At 42.1% G+C, this 19,225-nt stretch overlaps 1 protein-coding gene across 4 annotated transcripts in view; it reads right to left on the bottom strand.

The window, feature by feature from the left end:
- Window positions 1–7,500: 7,500 nt before the first annotated feature.
- STX2 (syntaxin 2) overlaps window positions 7,501–19,225 on the bottom strand; it is a 74,329-nt gene continuing 62,604 nt past the window's right edge. For 3 of the 4 annotated variants that reach the window (XM_086347248.1, XM_086347253.1, XM_086347252.1), the window contains one exon: window positions 15,104–15,384. In XM_086347248.1, coding sequence (XP_086203374.1) covers window positions 15,217–15,384 — 168 coding nt within the window. In that variant the 3' untranslated portion in view covers window positions 15,104–15,216. Of the gene's footprint in view, window positions 7,615–15,103; window positions 15,385–19,225 lie in introns of those variants that run through there. The other variant, XM_086347249.1, reaches the window with a different exon arrangement.

Below are 19,225 nucleotides of genomic sequence, written 5' to 3'. Positions count from 1 at the left end.
CAAAACTATGTTGAATAGTAGTGGTGAGAGTGGGCACCTTTGTCTTGTTCCTGCCTTTAGGGGAAATGCTTTCAGTTTTTCACCATTGAGGATAATGTTTGCTGTGGGTTTATCATATGTGGCTTTTATTATGTTGAGGTGTGTTCCATCTATGCCTGCTTTCTGGAGGGTTTTTATCATAAATGGATGTTGAATTTTGTCAAAGGCTTTCTCTGCATCTATTGAGACAATCACATGGTTTTTATCTTTCAATTTGTTAATGTGTATCACATTGATTTATTTGCAAATATTGAAGAATCCTTGCATCCCTGGGATAAAGCCCACTTGGTCATGATGTATGATCTTTTTAGTATGTTGTTGGATTCTGTTTGCTAGAACTTTGTTAAAGATTTTTCCATCTATGTTCATCAGTGATATTGGCCTGTACTTTTCTTTTTTGTGGCATCTTTGTCTGCTTTTGGTATTAGGGTGATGGTGGACTCATAGAATGAGTTTGGCAGTTTACCTTCCTCTGCAATTTTCTGGAAGAATTTGAGTAGGATAGGTGTTAGTTCTTCTCTACAGTTTTGGTAGAATTCACCTGTGAGGCCACCTGGTCCTGGGCTTTTGTTTGTTGGGAGATTTTTGACTGCAGTTTTGATTTCCGTGCTTGTGATGGGTCTGTTAAAATTTTCTATTTCTCCCTGGCTCAGTTTTGGAAGGTTATATTTTTCTAAGAATTCATCCATTTCTTCCAAGTTGTCCATTTTATTGGCATATAGTTGCTGATAGTAGTCTCTTATGATCCATTGTATTTCTGTGTTGTCTGTTGTGATTTCTCCATTTTCATTTCTAATTTTGTTGATTTGATTCTTCTCCCTTTTCTTCTTGATGAGTCTGGCTAATGGTTTGTCTATTTTATTTATCCTCTCAAAGAACCAGATTTTAGTTTTGTTGATTTTTACTATAGTCTCTTTTGTTTCTTTTTCATTCATTTCTGCCCTAATTTTATGATTTCTTTCCTTTTCCTAACCCTGGGGTTCTTCATTTCTTCTTTTTCTAGTTGCTTTATGTGTAAAGTTAGGTTATTTATTTGATTTTTCTTATGTTTCTAGAGGTAAGCTTGTATTGCATTGAACCTTCCCCTTAGCACTGCTTTTATTGAATCCCATAGGTTTTGGGTTGTTGCTGTTTTCATTTTCATTTGTTTCTATGCATATTTTTATTTCTCTTTTGATTTCTTCTGTGATTTGTTGGTTATTCAGAAGCATGTTGTTTAGCCTCCATATGTTTGTATTATTAATAATTTTTTTCCTGTAGTTGACATCTAATATTACCACACTGTGATCAGAAAAGATGCTTGAAATGATTTCATTTTTGTTTTTTAATTTACCAAGGCTCAGTTTATGGCCCAGGATGTGATCTATCCTGGAGAAGATTCCATGTGCACTTGAGAAAAAGGTGAAATTCATTGTTTGGGGGTGAAATGTCCTATGGATATCAATTAGGTCTAACTGGTCCATTGTATCATTTAAAGTTTGTGTTTCCTTCCTAATTTTCTGTTTGGTTGATCTATCCATGTGTGAGTGGGGTATTAATGTCTCCCACTATTATTGTGTTACTGTTAATTTCCCCTTTTATACTTGTTAGCATTTGCCTTACATATTGCAGTGCTCCTTTGTTGGGTGCATATATATTTATAATTGTTTTATCTTCTTCTTGGATTGATCCTTTGATCATTATGTCTTCTTTGTTTCTTTTTATGGCCTTTATTTCAAAGTCTACTTTATCTGATATGAGTATTGCTACTCCTGCTTTCTTTTTGTCTCCGTTTGCATTAAATATCTTTTTCCAGCCCTTCACTTTCAGTCTGTATGTGTCCCTTGGTTTGAGGTGTCTCTTGTAGACAGCATATATAGGGGTCTTGTTTTTGATTCTATTCAGCCAGTCTTTGTCTTTTGGTTGGGGCATTCAACCCATTTACATTTAAGGTAATTATTGATAAGTATGATCCCATTGCCATTTACTTTGTTGTTTTGGGTTCAAGTTTATAAACCTTTACTATGTTTCCTGCTAAAGAAAATCCTTAAGCGTTTGTTGAAGAGCTGGTTTGGTGGTGCTGATTTTCTCTCAGCTTTTGCTTGTCTGTAAAGCTTTTGATGGGTGGAGCTGTGTTCCCTCCCTGCTATTTACCTGGGGCCAAATTATGGTGGAGGTAATGAAGATAATAGTGACCTCCTTCAAAACATCCCTTGCATGTACTGCTACACTCAGTGCCCCCAACCCTGCAGCAGGCCACCACCAACCAACACCTCCGCTGGAAACTCCTGGACACTCACAGGCAAGTCTTGGTCAGTCTCTTGTGGGGTCACTGTTCTTGTTGCCTATTTAACTTACATGCAGAGTAAATCATGCGAAACGCTAGGATGAATGAATCACAAGCTGAAATCAAGATTGCCAGGAGAAATATCAATAACCTCAGATATGCAGATGACACCACCCTTATGGCAGAAAGTGAAGAGGAACTAAAGAGCCTCTTGATGAAAGTGAAAGAGGAGAGTGAAAAAGTTGGCTTAAAGCTCAACATTCAGAAAACGAAGATCATGGCATCTGGTCCCATCACTTCATGGCAAATGGATGGGGAAACAGTGGAAACACTAGCTGACTTTATTTTGGGGGGCTCCAAAATCACTGCAGATGGTGACTGCAGCCATGAAATTAAAAGATGTTTACTCCTTGGAAGGAAAGTGATGACCAACCTAGACAACATATTAAAAAGCAGAGACATTACCTTGCCAACAAAAATCCATCTAGTCAAGGCTATGGTTTCTCCAGTAGTCATGTATGGATGTGAGAGTTGGACTATAAAGAAAGCTGAGCACCAAAGAATTGATGCTTTTGAACTGTAGTGTTGGAGAAGACTCTTGAGAGTTCCTTGGACTGCAAGGAGATTCAACCAGTCAATCCTAAAGGAAATCAGTCCTGAATATTCATTGGAAGGACTGATGTTGAAGCTGAAGCTCCAATACTTTGGCCACCTGATGAGAAGAGCTGACTCATTTGAAAAGACCCTGGTACTGGGAAAGATTGAAGGTGGGAGGAGAAGGGGGCAACAGAGGATGAGATGGTTGGATGGCATCACTGACTCAATGGACATCAGTTTGGGTAAACTCCAGGAGTTGGTGATGGACAGGGAGGCCTGGTGTGCTGCAGTCCATTGGGTCGCAAAGAGGTGGACACGACTGAATGACTGAACTGAACTGAACTGAAAGCTTTTGATTTCTCCTTCATATTTGAATGAGATCCTTGCTGGGTATAGTAATCTGGGTTGTAGGTTTTTCTCTTTCATCACTTTAAGTATATCCTGCCATTCTCTTCTGGCCTGAAGAGTTTCTATTGAAAGATCAACTGTTATCCTTATGGGGATCCCTTTGTGTGTTGCTTGTTGCTTTTCCCTTGCTGCTTTTAATATTTGCTCTTTGTGTTTGATCTTCATTAATTTGATTAATATATGTCTTAGAGTGTTTCGCCTTGGGTTTATCCTGTTTGGGACTCTCTGGGTTTCTTGGACTTGGGTGGCTATTTCCTTCTGCATTTTAGGGAAGTTTTCAACTATTATCTCCTCAAGTATTTTCTCATGCCCTTTCTTTTTGTCTTCTTCTTCTGGGACTTCTATGATTCGAATGTTGGGACGTTTAACGTTGTCCCAGAGGTCTCTGAGGTTGTCCTCATTTCTTTTCATTCTTTTTTCTTTTTTCCTCTCTGCTTCATTTATTTCCAGCATTCTATCTTCCACCTCACTTATCCTATCTTCTGCCTCAGTTATTCTACTGTTGGTTCCCTCCAGAGTGCTTTTGATCTCAGTTATTGCATTATTCATTATTGATTATTTTTTATTTCTTCTAGGTCCTTGTTAAACATATCTTGCATCTTCTCAATCCTTGTCTCTAGTCTGTTTATCTGTAACTCCATTTTGTTTTCAAGATTTTGGGTCATTTTTACTATCATTATTCTGAATTCTTTTTCAGGTAGACTCCCTATCTCCTCCTCCTTTGTTTGGTTTGGTGGGCATTTATCAGGTTCCTTTATGTGCTGAATATTTCTCTGCCTTTTCTTTTGTTTAGATTGCTGTGTTTGGGGTAGCCTTTCTGTAGGCTGGAAGTATGTGAGTGAATGAGTGATATCACTCAGTCGTGTCCAACTCTTTGTGACCCCGTGGACTGAAGTCCACCAGGCTCCTCCATCCATGGGATTCTCCAGGTAAGAATACTGGAGTGGGTTGCCATTTCCTTCTCCAGGGGATCTTCCCAACCCAGGGATCGAACCCAGGTCTCCCGCATTGCAGGCAGATGCTTTAACCTCTGGTTCTTCTTTATTGTGGAGCTTGCTCCCTGTGGGTGGGGTTGGACTAGTGGCTTGTCAAGGTTTCCTGGTTAGAGGAGTTTGTGTCCGTGTTCTGATGGATGGACCTGGATCTCTTTTCTCTGGAGTGCAATGAAGTGTTCAGTAGTGAGTTTTGGGGTGTCAGTGGGTTTGGCATGGCTTTGACAGCCTGTCTTTTAGTGCTCAGGGCTGTGTTCCCACATTGCTGGAGAATTAGAGTGGTATGTCTTGCTCTGGAACTTGTTGGCTCTTGGGTAGAGCTCATTTTCATTGTAGGTATGGAGGCTTTTGGATGAGCTCTTGTCTGTTAATGTTCCCTGGAATCAGGAGTTCTCTGGTGTTCTCAAGTTTTGGATTTAAGCCTCTTGCCTCTGGAAAAGCATAGGAATTCTGAACAATCCTATTTTATTTGACTTCCAACAAAAAAGAAAAATAAATGCATGATGGATTACATTGGTGTTTGCTGGATTGTTGAGGATATTCCAGACAGGAGAACTTCCTGTTTGTCATGCATTGCTGAGAAAGACCTTCTCTGCTAATAGTTGTTCATTGAAGACTGGAAGAATTTTGCACAGACTAGCTTTCATCTCCACACAGTTCAAACCTCTTTTCTCACCCACTATACATATGCTTCCAGATCCACATACCTAAGATATGGTGACATTATGATATCATCTTTGGCTACACAGGGTGATGAAGGATAATTCAGTACGGTGGGCCACAGATGTATTATTACAGGAAGACATCATGTACCATGATGACCAGTGATAATTTGTACCCAGAAGTAACAGAAACTCATTTAATATATCCCACTAAATCCAAATTAAATGTGATCTTAACTGAACTTTCTCTTAACCAGATGTCAAAAATGCTGACAGCCTGTCTGACAAAACTATCATGAGAGAAAGTCTCAATAAAGAGATATAACTGTTTTAAATGATTGTAATTAAAATAACTTAGCTGAGTAAATTTTATGAACACATTGCTAGGATCATTTCAGGGTCTTGTAAGGGTTTGTGCAATTAAGGATGACTGAAGCTCAGACTTCATTGATTTCATGTAAATCAGCCTCTTGATGAGCTAAGAACTAAATACTTTAATATATAAAGAGCTCTAACAAATCAGTAAGACCAACAATTCAATTGAAAAGTTAGCAAAAGTTGTATATACACTGTACAGCATTCCCCCAATTTAAGAAAAATGATGAGTTGTTGCCACAATACAATCTCCAACACATATTAAGTGAAAAAAGAAAAAGGCGAATAATGTGTATGCAGTCTCCAGTCTGCATACAAAAACAGAATGTCTATACATACACAGACTATTTCAGAAAGCTTACAACAATAAGAGTGGTTGCCTTAGGGACTAAGGGTTTGAGAGTGAGAGCTCTCTTTTGCTTTGGTGCAGTGTGAGTTTTTCAGCAACTGCAGATACTGTTTTGTCTTTTTGACTCCAAGTGTTATTACTTACTAAAACTCATTGAACTGTAAACCCAAAAAGAGTACATTTAACTGTCTTTAAAATAAAAAATGTAGATTTTAAAAACATGATTATTAAGTGTATATTAAATAATAAATATATAGTAAAATAATATTTTATGTGTATATATACGCACACACAGGATTTACACACACATATATAAACACAGGATATAATGGAAAAAATGCCCATTGTTTAACATTTGCTTTACTTTAGCTACTGGATTGAATAGGGATGGAGGTAAAGCAGAGTAGTACAAAACTGTAAAATACTTTTAGCTAGATTTGATATGTGTTCTGTTCAGTTGGTCAGTTGTGTCTGACTCTTTGCGACCTCATGGACTACAGCACGCCAGGCCTCCTTGTCCATCACCAACTCCCAGAGCTTGCTCAAACTCATATCCATCGAGTAGGTGATGCCATCCAACTATCTCATCCTCTGTCATCCCCTTTTCCTCCCGCCTTCAATTTTTCCAGCATCAGGGTCTTTTCAAATGAGTCAGTTCTTCGCATCAGGTGGCTAAAGTATTGGAGTTTCAGCTTCAACATCAGTCCTTCTAATGAATATTCAGGACTGATTTCCTTTAGGATTGACTGGTTGGATCTCCTTGCAGTCCAAGGAACTCTCAAGAGTCTTCTCCAACACCATAGTTCAAAGGCATCAATTCTTTGGCACTCAGCTTTCTTTATAGTCCAACTCTCACATCCATACATGACTACTGGAAAAACCATAGCTTTGACTGGACGGACATTTGTCAGCAAAGTAATGTCTCTGCTTTTTAATATGTTATCTAGGTTGGTCATAACTTTCCTTCCAAGGAGTAAGCGTCTTTTAATTTCATGGCTGCAGTCACCATCTGCAGTGATTTTGGAGCCCCCCAAAATAAAGTCAGCTAGTGTTTCCACTGTTTCCCCATCCATTTGCCATGAAGTGATGGAACCGGATGCAATGATCTTCGTTTTTTTAATGTTGAGTTTTAAGCTAACTTTTCCACTCTCCTCTTTCACTTTCACCAAGATGCTCTTTAGTTCCTCTTCACTTTCTGCCATAAGGGTGGTATCATCTGCACATGTGAGGTTATTGATATTTCTCCCAGCAATCTTGATTGCACCTTGTGCTTCATCCAGCCCAGCATTTTGCATGATGTACTCTGCATATAAATTAAATAAGCAGAGTAACAGTACACAGCCTTGATGTACTCCTTTCACAATTTGGAACCAGTCTGTTGTTCCAGGTCCAGTTCCAAGTGTTGCTTCTTGACCTGCATACAGGTTTCTCAGGAAGCAATAAAGTGGTCTGGCATTCTCATCTCTTTAAGAATTTTCCACAGATTGTTGTGATCCACAGTCAAAGGCTTTGGCATAATCAATAAAGCAGAACTGTTATTATTTGCATCAGGTTTACCCCATAAGCCTATTTAAACCTGAAATCTATAAACACATTCAACTACTGCAATAGAAAAATAAGCAAAAATGCAGCTAAGACAAAAGTGACCTTGATAATCCACCAAAACAATGCTTCCTATGTGAATAATGGAAGGTTGAGATCCATGTTAGATTTGAAACTTACCCCGGGTTTCTGGTACCCTGAACAGACCCCTCCTTCTCTCCCATCCTGGTAGGCCAGCCTGTGCTGTAGGGAAGGCTGCACTCACATTTGTTTGGGCTTCCTGCAGACATTGCTGCTGGTCATCTCTGCAGTCACAGCAGCCCCCGACTCAGACAGCCTCAGCAGCTGCTCCCCATCAGCAGGCTCCTGTCATAGCCGCTCTTCCTGTGGTAGAAAAACCAGAGTCCTTCAGAGCACAGTGCCTGGACCATGAACCACAGGGCAGCCTATCCGGGAACTTCTGTGTGCATTTGTGGAGATGCTGAGGGAACAGTGTTGTGCATTACACAACAGACACCTGAGTCCCCTTCTGCTGGAGTAACAAGTTTCGAGAGATAGACAGGGAGTGGGGAGAGAGATGGACCCCTTCCTGGATGCAGGGAGAATTGAGCCACCCCCAAACTCTACCCATAAACATTATTCCTACCACTGGCTATTCCAAGCTGCAGAGTGGATTCCCAGCGGGAGAGACTGAATTTCCTTGCCCTCTGTGTGTATCTAAGGATCAGCCTGGTCTCTATTTAAATTCACTTCCCTGGTGGCTCAGCAGGTAAAGAATCTGCCTGCAATGCTGTAGACCAGGGTTTGATCCCTGGGTCGGGAAGATACCCTAGAGAAGGGAAAGGCTACCCACTACAGTATTCTGGCTTGGAGAATTCCATGGAAAGCATAGCCTGGCTGACTACAGTCCATGAGGTCTGCAAAGAGTCGGATACGACTGAGTGACTAACACTTTAACAAGGCATTTACTCCATCGAAGAAATCCTTTGCGGATCTCCCTGGGCACCCTGCACTGCTCTGGGTGCTCAGAATACAACTCAGATGAAATCCAGGTCCCTGCTGTCACGCGCCTATGTCCTCAGGGCAGGGAGGCAGACCACACACAGATACAGAGATCAGGAACCTAGAATGCGGGTTGTGATGGGGCGACAGAGACACCCGAGACAGGTAAGTGGACAGACAGAGGTGGGTGAGGATCAGGAAGTTCTCTCTGAGAAGATGATAGTGGGGCAGAAACCTGAGGCCAGGGAAGGAACAACCTAGACCAGGAGCATCCCCAGGTGGGGCACAGCTGGTGGGAAGCTGAGAACACACCTGGCCTGGCATGGTGGGGGGAGGGGGCGCACAGAGCCCAGGGCTGTCAGAAGAGGAAGGGACTGGGGCCAGGGAGGGGAAAGGAGCCAAGCCGTGTACACTTTTATTAGAAGTGGCAAGAGCTCTTCTTTTTTTTTTTTAAGATTTTTTTAATGTGGACCATTTTAAAATTCTTTATGGAATTTGTTACATTATTGCTTCTGTTTTTATAGGCTTTTGTTTGGTTGGTTTTTTCTAGCCATTCAGCATATGGGATCTTAGGTCCCCTAGCAGGGATCGAACTCACACCCCCTGGCTTGTGAGGCAAACTCTTAACCACTGGACCGCCAGGGAAGTCCAAGAATTCTTCTTTTTTCTCTGAGTAAGATGCCAGCCACTGGAGGTTCTGAGGATTAACTGATGTCCTCTGCTTTCAGACAGTCCCCCTAGTTGTCTCAGGCGGGAGGGCTGTGCCCACAGGCTGGAAAGTCACACATCCCCTTCTCCTCTGTTGACTGTGAGTTTAATAACAGCCATGAAAGAAGCTGTTGTAGAGAGAAGGAACTTAGGGAAGAAATAGGCATGGTTGCTGGGGCTCCCACGTCGAAGTGACAAGGTAGGAGAGTGGGGGAAGGATAAGGAAATTGGCATTTCCCCAGCATCACTGTCTGGCTCCAGCAGAGGATCGGGGAAATGGCTAGAACCCAGTGGCCTGTTAGTCTCCTGGCTCAGCCCCTGTTTTCACATCCGCTAAGATATTCTGCTCAGACCCAAAGTTCCCAGAGATGCAGTTGCATTGGTTTTATCTTCCTTCTACTCAGAGCATGTATTTTTCTTGAGTGTCTGTTGAGAGTCTTTTCCAGTGTCTGGAATTGCTCCAAAAGTTTATAGAGAAAGTCTCCTGATGCCTAAACCACGCAAAGCACTGATGACCCTGAAGGGGACTGGATTGGGGATGTTTCAGGCTGTCTTAGGCATCAGTGAATCATTTTCACCTCCTGATAGGCTCACATGAAAAGATATTTGATAATATCCCACCCAAGAGCAGAGGCAAGGAGTAGAGAATGAGTTTGTGACTGTGGTTTTCATTGGCTGGTGGTGGTTTAGTCGCTAAGTCGTGTCCGACTCTTGCGACCCCATGGACTATCACCTGCCAGGTTCCTCTGTCCATGGGATTCTCCAGGCAAGAATAGTGCAGTGGGTTGCCATTTTCTTCCCCAGGGAATCTTCCCAACCCAGGAATCAAACCCAGGTCTCCTGCATTGCAGGCAGATTCTTTACCAAATGAGCTACAAGGGAAGCCCTAAGTCTTTTGTTGGTTGGGGAAATCCTATTAGGAATTTCAAAACTGTGTGTGTTTTCCAAGCACAGAGAGGGTCCCAGCAGTGAAGCCAGTGTCAGTTTACCCAGAAAAGCAGGAAACCCTGTAAGCTAAGATTAAATGTGCTGATCTTGCTCAGATAGTGCTTTAGTATAACAGCTTGAGGTTGAAATCAGAGTTTGCAAAGTCAGATGCCTACAGGGAGCAAATTGACTAAGGGTGAGAAACATATGTTCTCAATACAAATCCTTATCTTCTGACTTTTTTTAAATTTTATTGAGGTATAGTTGATTTGGGCTTTCCAGATAGCTCAGTTGGTAAAGAATCCACCTGCAAAGCAGGAGACCCCAGTTCGATTCCTGGGTCAGGAAGATCCGCTGGAGAAGGGGTAGGCTACCCACCGCAGTATTCTTGGGACTCCCTGGTGGCTCAGCTGGTAAAGAATCCATCTGCAGTGTGGGACCTAGGTTCAATCTTTGGGTTTGGAAGATCCCCTGAAGAAGGGAAAGGCTACCCGCTCCAGTATTCTGGCCTGGAGAATTCCATGGACTGTATAGTCCATGGGGTCACAGAGAGTTGGACACGACTGAGTGACTTTCACTTCACATAGTTGATTTACACTGTTGTGTTCATTTCTGCTATACGGCAAAGAGACTCAGTTACACATGTAGACATTCTTTTTCATATCCTTTTCCATTATTGTTTATCAGAGAATATCCAATGTAGTTCCCTGTGCTATACAGTAGGACCTTACTGTTTATACTAGTTTGTATCTGCTAATCCCAAACTTCCAGTCCTTCCCTACCCTTCTCCTTGGCAACCACAGGTCTGTCTATGTCTGTGAGTGTGTTTCTGTTTTGTAAATATGTTCATGTGGTATTTTAGATTCCACATATGAGTGATCTCATATGATATTTCTCCTCTGTCTGACTTGCTTCACTTACTGTGATGATCTCTAGGTCCATCCACGTTGCTACAAATTGCATTATTTCATTCTTTTATTCCATCACATATATGTACTTTGAGTCCCTTTGACTGCAAGGAGATCAAACTAGTCAATCCTAAAGGAAATCAGTCCTGAATATTTATTGGAAAGACTGATGCTGAAGCTGAAGCTCCAATACTTTGGTCACCTGATGCGAAGAACTTACTCATTAGAGAAGACTCTGATGCTGGGAAAGATTGAAGGCAGGAGGAGAAGTGGATGACAGAGAATGAGACTGTTGGATGGCATCACCAACTTGATGGACATGAGCTTGAACAAGCTCCAGGAGTTGGCGATGGACAGGGAGGCCTGGCATGGTGCAGTCCATGGGGTTGCAAAGAGTCAGACACAACTGAGCAACTGAACTGAACTGACTGATGTATCACATCTTCTTTATCCATTCATCTGTCAATGGACATTTAGGTTCCAACTTTTAATAGAGACAAGCGTATTAAAAATATGTCACTGTTAGTAGAATGGATCTGAAGGGTATCACCACTGGGGGGTACTGATCTCTGACTAGTCCCACATGTATATAGTCTAATGTATATAATCTGATATACATTAGATCAATTCCACAATCTTCCCTCCTTTTGATAAATAAACCTACAGACTGTCCCCAGCTAGCACTCAAGCCTCCTTTCCAAAGACATGGCTTACACTCATCCACTCCCCAAGCAGTCTGGAACTAGAAACCTGGGACTCTTGAACAACACAGAATCAGCTACCAGTACAACACTGTGATCCAGAACTTATCTGACCATTCCAGGCCAGATCACGCAACCTGCAGAATCAAACAGAGCTAAACAAATGAAGTGAATAACTACATCCTTCCAGAGCTATCAAGTTCCCTGGAGTGAGCCTTACAATGCCAGAGGTTCTTTCCTTGGAATGTGGCTAATTGGGGGCGCTAAATATAAACATTCCATTTTGGTTAATTTTCCATCTGGGATTTCACATTCTATGTCTACAAGAGCTAGGAATTCTAGAAAGTGATTCCCTAATTGTCAACACCTCACAAAGGGGAGGAAAAGAAACATGATTTTGGGGTCAAGTGAACCCATCCAAGTGAGAAGCGGTAATTGAGAGTGTTCAAGCCCCACCAAAAATAATCCCATTTAACTTCAAACTATGCAAAGCAAACAATGCATGGTCCCTGGTTGAAGTCCTTCTTGATAGTTTCTAGGGAAAAACTTAAGAGAACTAAGGGGGACTTGGCCTTTTAAACCTCAGTTGATGTCACAGCAGCTTTCAGCTTATAGACCAGCAGCTATATAATTTGACTCATCCTTCAGAAAATCTATGCACCAAAAATTCAGATCCTAAAGCTTCTAGGTCAGATCCTGTAGAGTAAGAATATCACATAGATGGGAAAATTTCTGGGTTTTAGGGGTAGATCAATTGACAGTAGCATAAAGTGCAGACCAACAGACTGTAGGCTCATAAATCTGGCCTACCTATTGGTTTTGTAAATAAAGTTTTATTAGAACTCTCATTTGTTTACATATGTCTCTGGGTGCTTCCATGCTATAATAGCAAAGGTGAGGAATTGCAACAGAGACTATACAGCCCGCAGAACCTAAAATATTTACTGTCTCACCCTTCACAGAAAAAAAAATCTGCATCCCCTGGTGAAAGTTTTCCAAACTTTTTGATCAGATACCCCTACTGATAAAAGAAAGTTATAGAGCTGTCACAGGAGTGGGGGAAGGAAAGAAGGTACAATCTGTTTGTAGGACATATGTTAAGTTACTCTTAAAAATGCATTCCAATATGCATTAGATGCAGACACATACTGTTTGATTCCACTTATAGGAGGTACCTAGAATAGTCAAATTCACAGAGTCAGAAAGTACATTGGTAGATGCCGGGGCTGGGGAGTGGGAAGGGGGAATGGGGAGTTAGCGTTTGATTGGGACAGAGTTTCAGATTCAGTTCAGTTCAGTCGCTCAGTCGTGTCTGACTCTTTGCGACCCCATGAATCGCAGCACGCTAGGCCTCCCTTTCCATCACCAACTCCCGGAGTTCACCCAGACTCACGTCCATCGAGTCAGTAATGCCATCCAGCCATCTCATCCTCTGTCATCCCCTTCTCCTCCTGCCCCCAATCCCGCCCAGCATCAGAGTCTTTTCCAATGAGTCAACTCTTCGCATGAGGTGGCCAAAGTACTGGAGTTTCAGCTTTAGCATCAGTCCTTCCAAAGAAATCCCAGGGCTGATCTCCTTCAGAATGGACTGGCTAGATCTCCTTGCAGTCCAAGGGACTCTCAAGAGTCTTCTCCAACACCACAGTTCAAAAGCATCAATTCTTTGGCGCTCAGCCTTCTTCGCAGTCCAACTCTCACATCCATATATGACCACAGGAAAAACCATAGCCTTGACTAGATGAACCTTTGTTGGCAAAGTAATGTCTCTGCTTTTGAATATGCTATCTAGGTTGGTCATAACTTTCCTTCCAAGGAGTAAGGGTCTTTTAATTTCATGGCTGCAGTCACCATCTGCAGTGATTTTGGAGCCCCCCCAAAACAAAGTCTGACACTGTTTCCACTGTTTCCCCGTCTATTTCCCATGAAGTGATGGGAGTTTCAGATTAGGAAAGTGAAAAATTCGGGAGAGGGATGGTGGTGAAAAACGCACACCAATGTGAATGGACTCAGTGCCACTGAACTGCACAGTTACATATGGTTAATGTAGTATGCTTTATGTGACTTTCACCAATGTTTTTAAAAGATTGTTTTAAGTTATGGAGCATGTAGCCCTATTATATGGATGAGTTATGGGATGTGTATATAGCTTCAAAGTGCATGCATGCTAAGTTGCGTCAGCCGTGTCTGACTCTTTGCCACTCCATGGACCATAGCCTGCCAGGCTCCTCTGTCCACGGGATTCTTCATGTAAGAGTCCTGGAGTGGGTTGCCATATCCTCCTACAGGGGATCTTCCTGACCCAGGAACAGAACCATGTCTCTTGTCTCCTGCTTTGGTAGGTGGGTTCTTTACCACCAGTGCCACCTGGGAAGCCCAGCTTCAAAGTATCTCTCCACAAATTATTTACTAACTGTAAAGGGGAGGATATTAATAGTAACCTTAGTGTGAAAAATCTCCAACAGATATTGCCTTATCCAGGCAACCAAATTAACATCACCAGAAGCAGGACAAGTCAAAACCACACGTGTCCTGGATGATGCCCTAAGACACCACATCAGCATTATGTGAGCAGCAACCACACCAAGAACACAAAACTGAATAGAATCTCGAGGAAACATCAGCAAACCTGAATCAAGGGAGAGTCTTCAGGGTCTGTCAAGGTCATGCGAGGCTGGGAGGGACTGGGGACTGTTCCGCATTAAAGGAAGATCAAAAGATGCGATGGCAACTTACAACATGTGATCCTGGACTGGATGCTGGGCCAGGAAAGAAAGTGACTGTTTAGGGTATTATGGGGCAATTGATCAAATCTGCATAGGGGCTGTGGATTAGTACTAGTGGTTCATCAATGTTAAATCTTCACATCATTGCACTGTGGTCTTGGAACAGGATGTCTTTGTTCTTAGGAAAAAACATGCTGAAATAGTTTAGGACAAAAAGACAATGTATCTGCAATTTACTGTCAGTTAGATGGTTCTGGGGGAAATCTCTCTCCCTGTCCCACCATGTGTGTGTGTGTGTGTGAGTGTGTGTGTGTGTGTGTGTGTAAACAGATAATTGATAGATGATAGAGAAAGAGAAATAATGATGGATGGAGGATAGATGGACAGGTAGATGGACAGATAGGTATATAAAAAGATAAAGAAATGGGGGAAAAATACAAACAATTGATGAATCTGAGTAAAGGATATGGGGCTTTCCAGATTGCACTAGTGGTAAAGAATCTGCCTGCCAATGCAGGAGATGCTAAGAGATGCAGGTTCAATTCCTGGTTCAGGAAGATCCCCTGGAGGAGGAAATGGCACCCCACTCCAGCATTCTTGCTGGAAGAATCTCATGGAGAGAGGAGCCTGATTGTGTGTGTGTGTGTGTGCGTGCATAAATAGATGACTAATAGATGATAGAGAAAGAGAGATGATGATCGATGGATAGACAGATGGAGAAATAGATAAAATGATCAAGAAATGGGAGCAAAATATAACAATTGATGAATCTGAGTAAAGGATATAAAAGTATTCTTTATGCTATTCCTGCTGCTTTTCTGCAAATGTTAATTATGTCAAAATAAGAATTTTTTTAAATGCAGAACAAAAATACCCCAAAGCACCCCCAAGGACAGAGCTCTTATTTTTGACTCATTCCTGGCAGCTCAGGCCCTCTGGGTTCATTTATTTTCAGGCCAGTAATACAAAGTGGATTTACCCTGAGGTCTCCACGCTGTTCCCTCAGGCGCCCCCTTCTCATCGCCCAGTTACTGGTTTCTGGGTCCCCGCCCAGGATGGCCTCCCTCGGCACCTGCTGCAGGGAATGAGTTTCTCCATGGAATTCATGACCTTTGGAGTGGGTGGAAAGCAGGCTTGTAGAGTGTGTTGTCCTTTTCCCAGATGAGACACAGCACGGCAGTTCTTCTAAAACAAAGGAAGAGAGATACTGAATGTTGTGCAAATTTTGGTTTGACCAGTGTGGCTTATGCTGCTAATCCTTTCTAATATCCATTCATCCCTTTTTTCTATATAAACAGGATACTGATTAATTTAGGTTGCAATTTACCTAGACTCTGTTCGAGGTAACCATGTTATACTGCTCTGGCCAACAAGCAGTGCTGATTGGGGTCAGGAGGGAAGAGTTCTGGAAAAAACATTTCCTTTCTCTTAAAGGGGAGTAGATGAGATTAGTGTTATCCTTCATTCTATTTCTAGTCCTGAATACAGATGATGGCTGGAGCTGTGGCAGCCATTTTACAATCATGAGGAAACCCCCAGGAAACTCAGAATGACCGTCCTGATAGCCTTGAGTCATTAAATCATGGCCAACAACTGTATACTTCTCATGTGAGAAAAAAATAAAGCCTTATTTGTTTAAAACACTGTTAGTTGTGTATTCTATCACTTTTTTCAAACCAATTTTTAATTGTCATAAAAATAAATCTTATTTTCCTTTTTGTATCTTAGGCTCCAGAGAAGAGCTATGATAAAATATACTGCATTCTATTCTCTTGGGGGTCCCTTCCTGTTCTCCCTCCCACAGTAATTTTCAGTTAAACTGTGGGCTTAATTCTTCAGTCCTGATTCAGACAAAGCTCCCATAGGGAGTGTTCTCTGCATAAAGCTGACGATTCTTACTTTTATTCTCCAAACTGAACATTTTCACTTCTGCTTAATTATTAATATGCTGCAGATATATTTAAGATGCGACCCCAGCATAAAGTATATTTAAAACTCGAGCAAGGATTTCCATTACACTGATAAATAAAGGATGAGTTGCTCCAGCCTGCCTTCCCCTGACTGCTCAGCTGCTCCCACATGCTTCTCGCCTTGCTGGAAGCTCTTCTGCCTGTTTGTCCAACCAGCTGACAGGATCATCATAAGGATCATGCTCAGAGGAGTTATGAGCCCAGGACTCCACAGGGAATGGCAAATGTAAACAATAGCCAAGAGGCTATGTGTGAAGATTCATTTATCAAGACAGATCCAAAGAGGAAGACTAGTTCTGGAAATAGATTTTCCCCAGCCTGACTCAGGACACAGAAGAGTGTCCAGCCTCTGTTCAGAAACACTAGCAACCAGACTCCATAGGCTGGAATAGGACAAGCCAATAGATTCGTGGGAGCAGAAACGGCAAAGAGACACAGAGCACCAGAATAAAACATCAATGTGAGTGTTGCTCAGTCAATAGCTAATTTCTTGTAGGTCAAATACAGCTGCAAAGTATTCATCTGGGTTAAGATATTATGATACAAACAAACCTATCTATGGGACAGAACAGATGTACAGACATAGAGAAAAGACTTGTGATTGCCAAGGAGGAGGAGAGTAGGGAGAGGGATAAACTGGGAGTTAGGGGCAATGGCACCCCACTCCAGTACTCTTGCCTGGAAAATCCCATGCATGAAGGAGCCTGGTGGGCTGCAGTCCATGGGGTCGCTAAGAGTCAGACACGACTGAGTGACTTCACTTTCACTTTTCACTTTCATACATTGGAGAAGGAAATGGCAACCCACTCCAGTGTTCTTGCCTGGAGAATCCCAGGGACGGGGGAGCCTGGTGGGCTGCCGTCTGTGGGGTCGCACAGAGTCGGACACAACTGAAGCGACTTGGCAGCAGCAGCAGCAGACACAAACTATTAGTATTACATTTAGAATGGACAGACAACAAGGTCCCACTGTACAGCACAGGGAACTATATTCAGCCTCCAGGAATAAACTACAAAGGAAAAGAACATACAATAAAAATGTATACATGTGTATAATTGAGTCACCTTGCTATACAGTGAAAATTAGCACAACATTGTAAATCAACTATTGTTGTTGTTGTTTAGTCTTAAGTTGTGTAAAACTCTTTTGTCACCCCATGGACTATAGCCCACCAGGCTCTTCTGTCCATGGGACTTTCCAGGCAAGAAGATTGAAGTAGGTTGCCATTTATTCCTCCAGGGGATTTTCTCTATCCAGAGATCAAAGCCATGTCTCTTATTTCTCCTGCATTGCAGGTGGATTCTTTACCACTAGCACCGCCTGGGAAGCCCCAAACAGTACTTCAATTTTACGAAGAATATGTATTCTTGATTCAGATATATATATATATATGTATACACACACACATATATATGTAAATCACTTTGCTGTACACCTGAAAGTAACACAACATTGTAAATCAACTATATTTCAATAAAATTTTAAAAAAAAAACAGAAAAAAAGACATTATAATCCCAAAACACCCAAACAATTGGACATTTCTCTAGATAGATTACAGAGGACAAGATGCCCCTGAAGCTTTGTAATGCTTTTATCATAGATTGCACAGAGATGGCCATGGAAGAGTGGGGGACAGAATGGGTAGCTCCCAGTAAAAGCAGAAAAAGAGCCCAGTGCATCGGGTAGAGCAGGTAACATTGCACAGAGATTCCTGTGGCACCAGGGAATGGGCATCTCCACAGAGGTCTGGTGGTGGATGATGGATTAGGAGGACAGGTCTCATTGAAAGAGATCCAGGGCCACCAGGAGACGGGGATCACTTAGAAAAATCTTGAGGACACCAAGGAACAGGCATCACTTAGGGGAATCCTGGGGACACCAGAGGAATGGACATCACTTTATCAGATCCTGGGACACCAGGGGAAAGACATCACTGACAGCAATCCTGGGAGGATCAGGAGGTATAACTGCATCAGATGCATGAAAGATGTTTCCACAGTTAGCCTTGGCCTTGTACAGCCTCTGCTCCATTATAAGACGACCATGCCCTTGGCAGTATCCTTTCCTTCAGCCCAAACCCCAGAGTGAGACACCTGCAGGACACCCCCGAACCCTGAGCCTGAAGCAAAATTGTCCACACATGCCCAGTCCACTCTGCTGGGCTTCACTTGACCTGCATGCCCCAATATGAGAAGCCACTTGCAATCTTCTGTGACTTGGAGACCTGGGAGTGTTTGTTACGCAGCAGTTGCTGACTGCTAGCTCCCACCTGCTGAAGACAGGCTACCCATGTAGTGGAGGGGAACAGAGAAGTCTATGATCTGTGCTCAGGAACAACAGCCAATTTGTGCAGCCTATTAATTCTATCTGCCTTTGGAGAGAAAGAAAATCATTATACAGTAACTTGAGAGATTTTATGCTTCACATGAGAGGGCATCCCATTATACTTTCATAGACTTGAATATCCATGTTTATCAATAACATTTGTCTACAAATGCAAGGTAACATAATAATGTGCTATGAGCTGGTTTATCACAACCGAGTCAGTGCACGCCCCAGCCTGCCTTGGTTGTTTCTCAGGGGGCCTGGGGGGTCTCAGTCCCACACAGAGTCCTGGTTAGTCCTTGCTTTATAAAATCAGACAGACAACCTTCAAAACACACAGATGTGTATATTTTATTTCCTTTATTTGATGTCAAGGACTCAAGGATTTATTTTTCAACTGTAACATATACTCCATTCCATTGTACAAGCATTTTTCACTTAAAGTCTCAACAATACTGAAAAAAATCAGAAGCTCAGTGGGAAATTGCTTTTCCGAATCCTATTTTCTACTATTTCAAACTGGAGAAGTTATTACACGTTACACATCCACCCAAATGCTCCAACAAATTTTATAAGTGTAGCTTTAAAAAAAAAGTAAAATCCCTATATATACATAACAACCTGTCCTGGGAGCAGGTAAAAATCTTACAGCATCACTTGCTGACTATAAGACAATTCATACAATTGTCACAAACAGTTGTTCTGGATGCCGTACCCCCAGGATATCTGA

Source organism: Bos grunniens, chromosome 17 (assembly GCF_055505025.1).
Source record: "Bos grunniens cultivar Pamir isolate PY7600 chromosome 17, Bosgru_T2T1.0, whole genome shotgun sequence".
NCBI lineage: Eukaryota > Metazoa > Chordata > Mammalia > Artiodactyla > Bovidae > Bos > Bos grunniens.
Note: the sequence above shows the minus strand (reverse complement) of the source record. Positions and strands in the feature narration are given on the sequence as shown.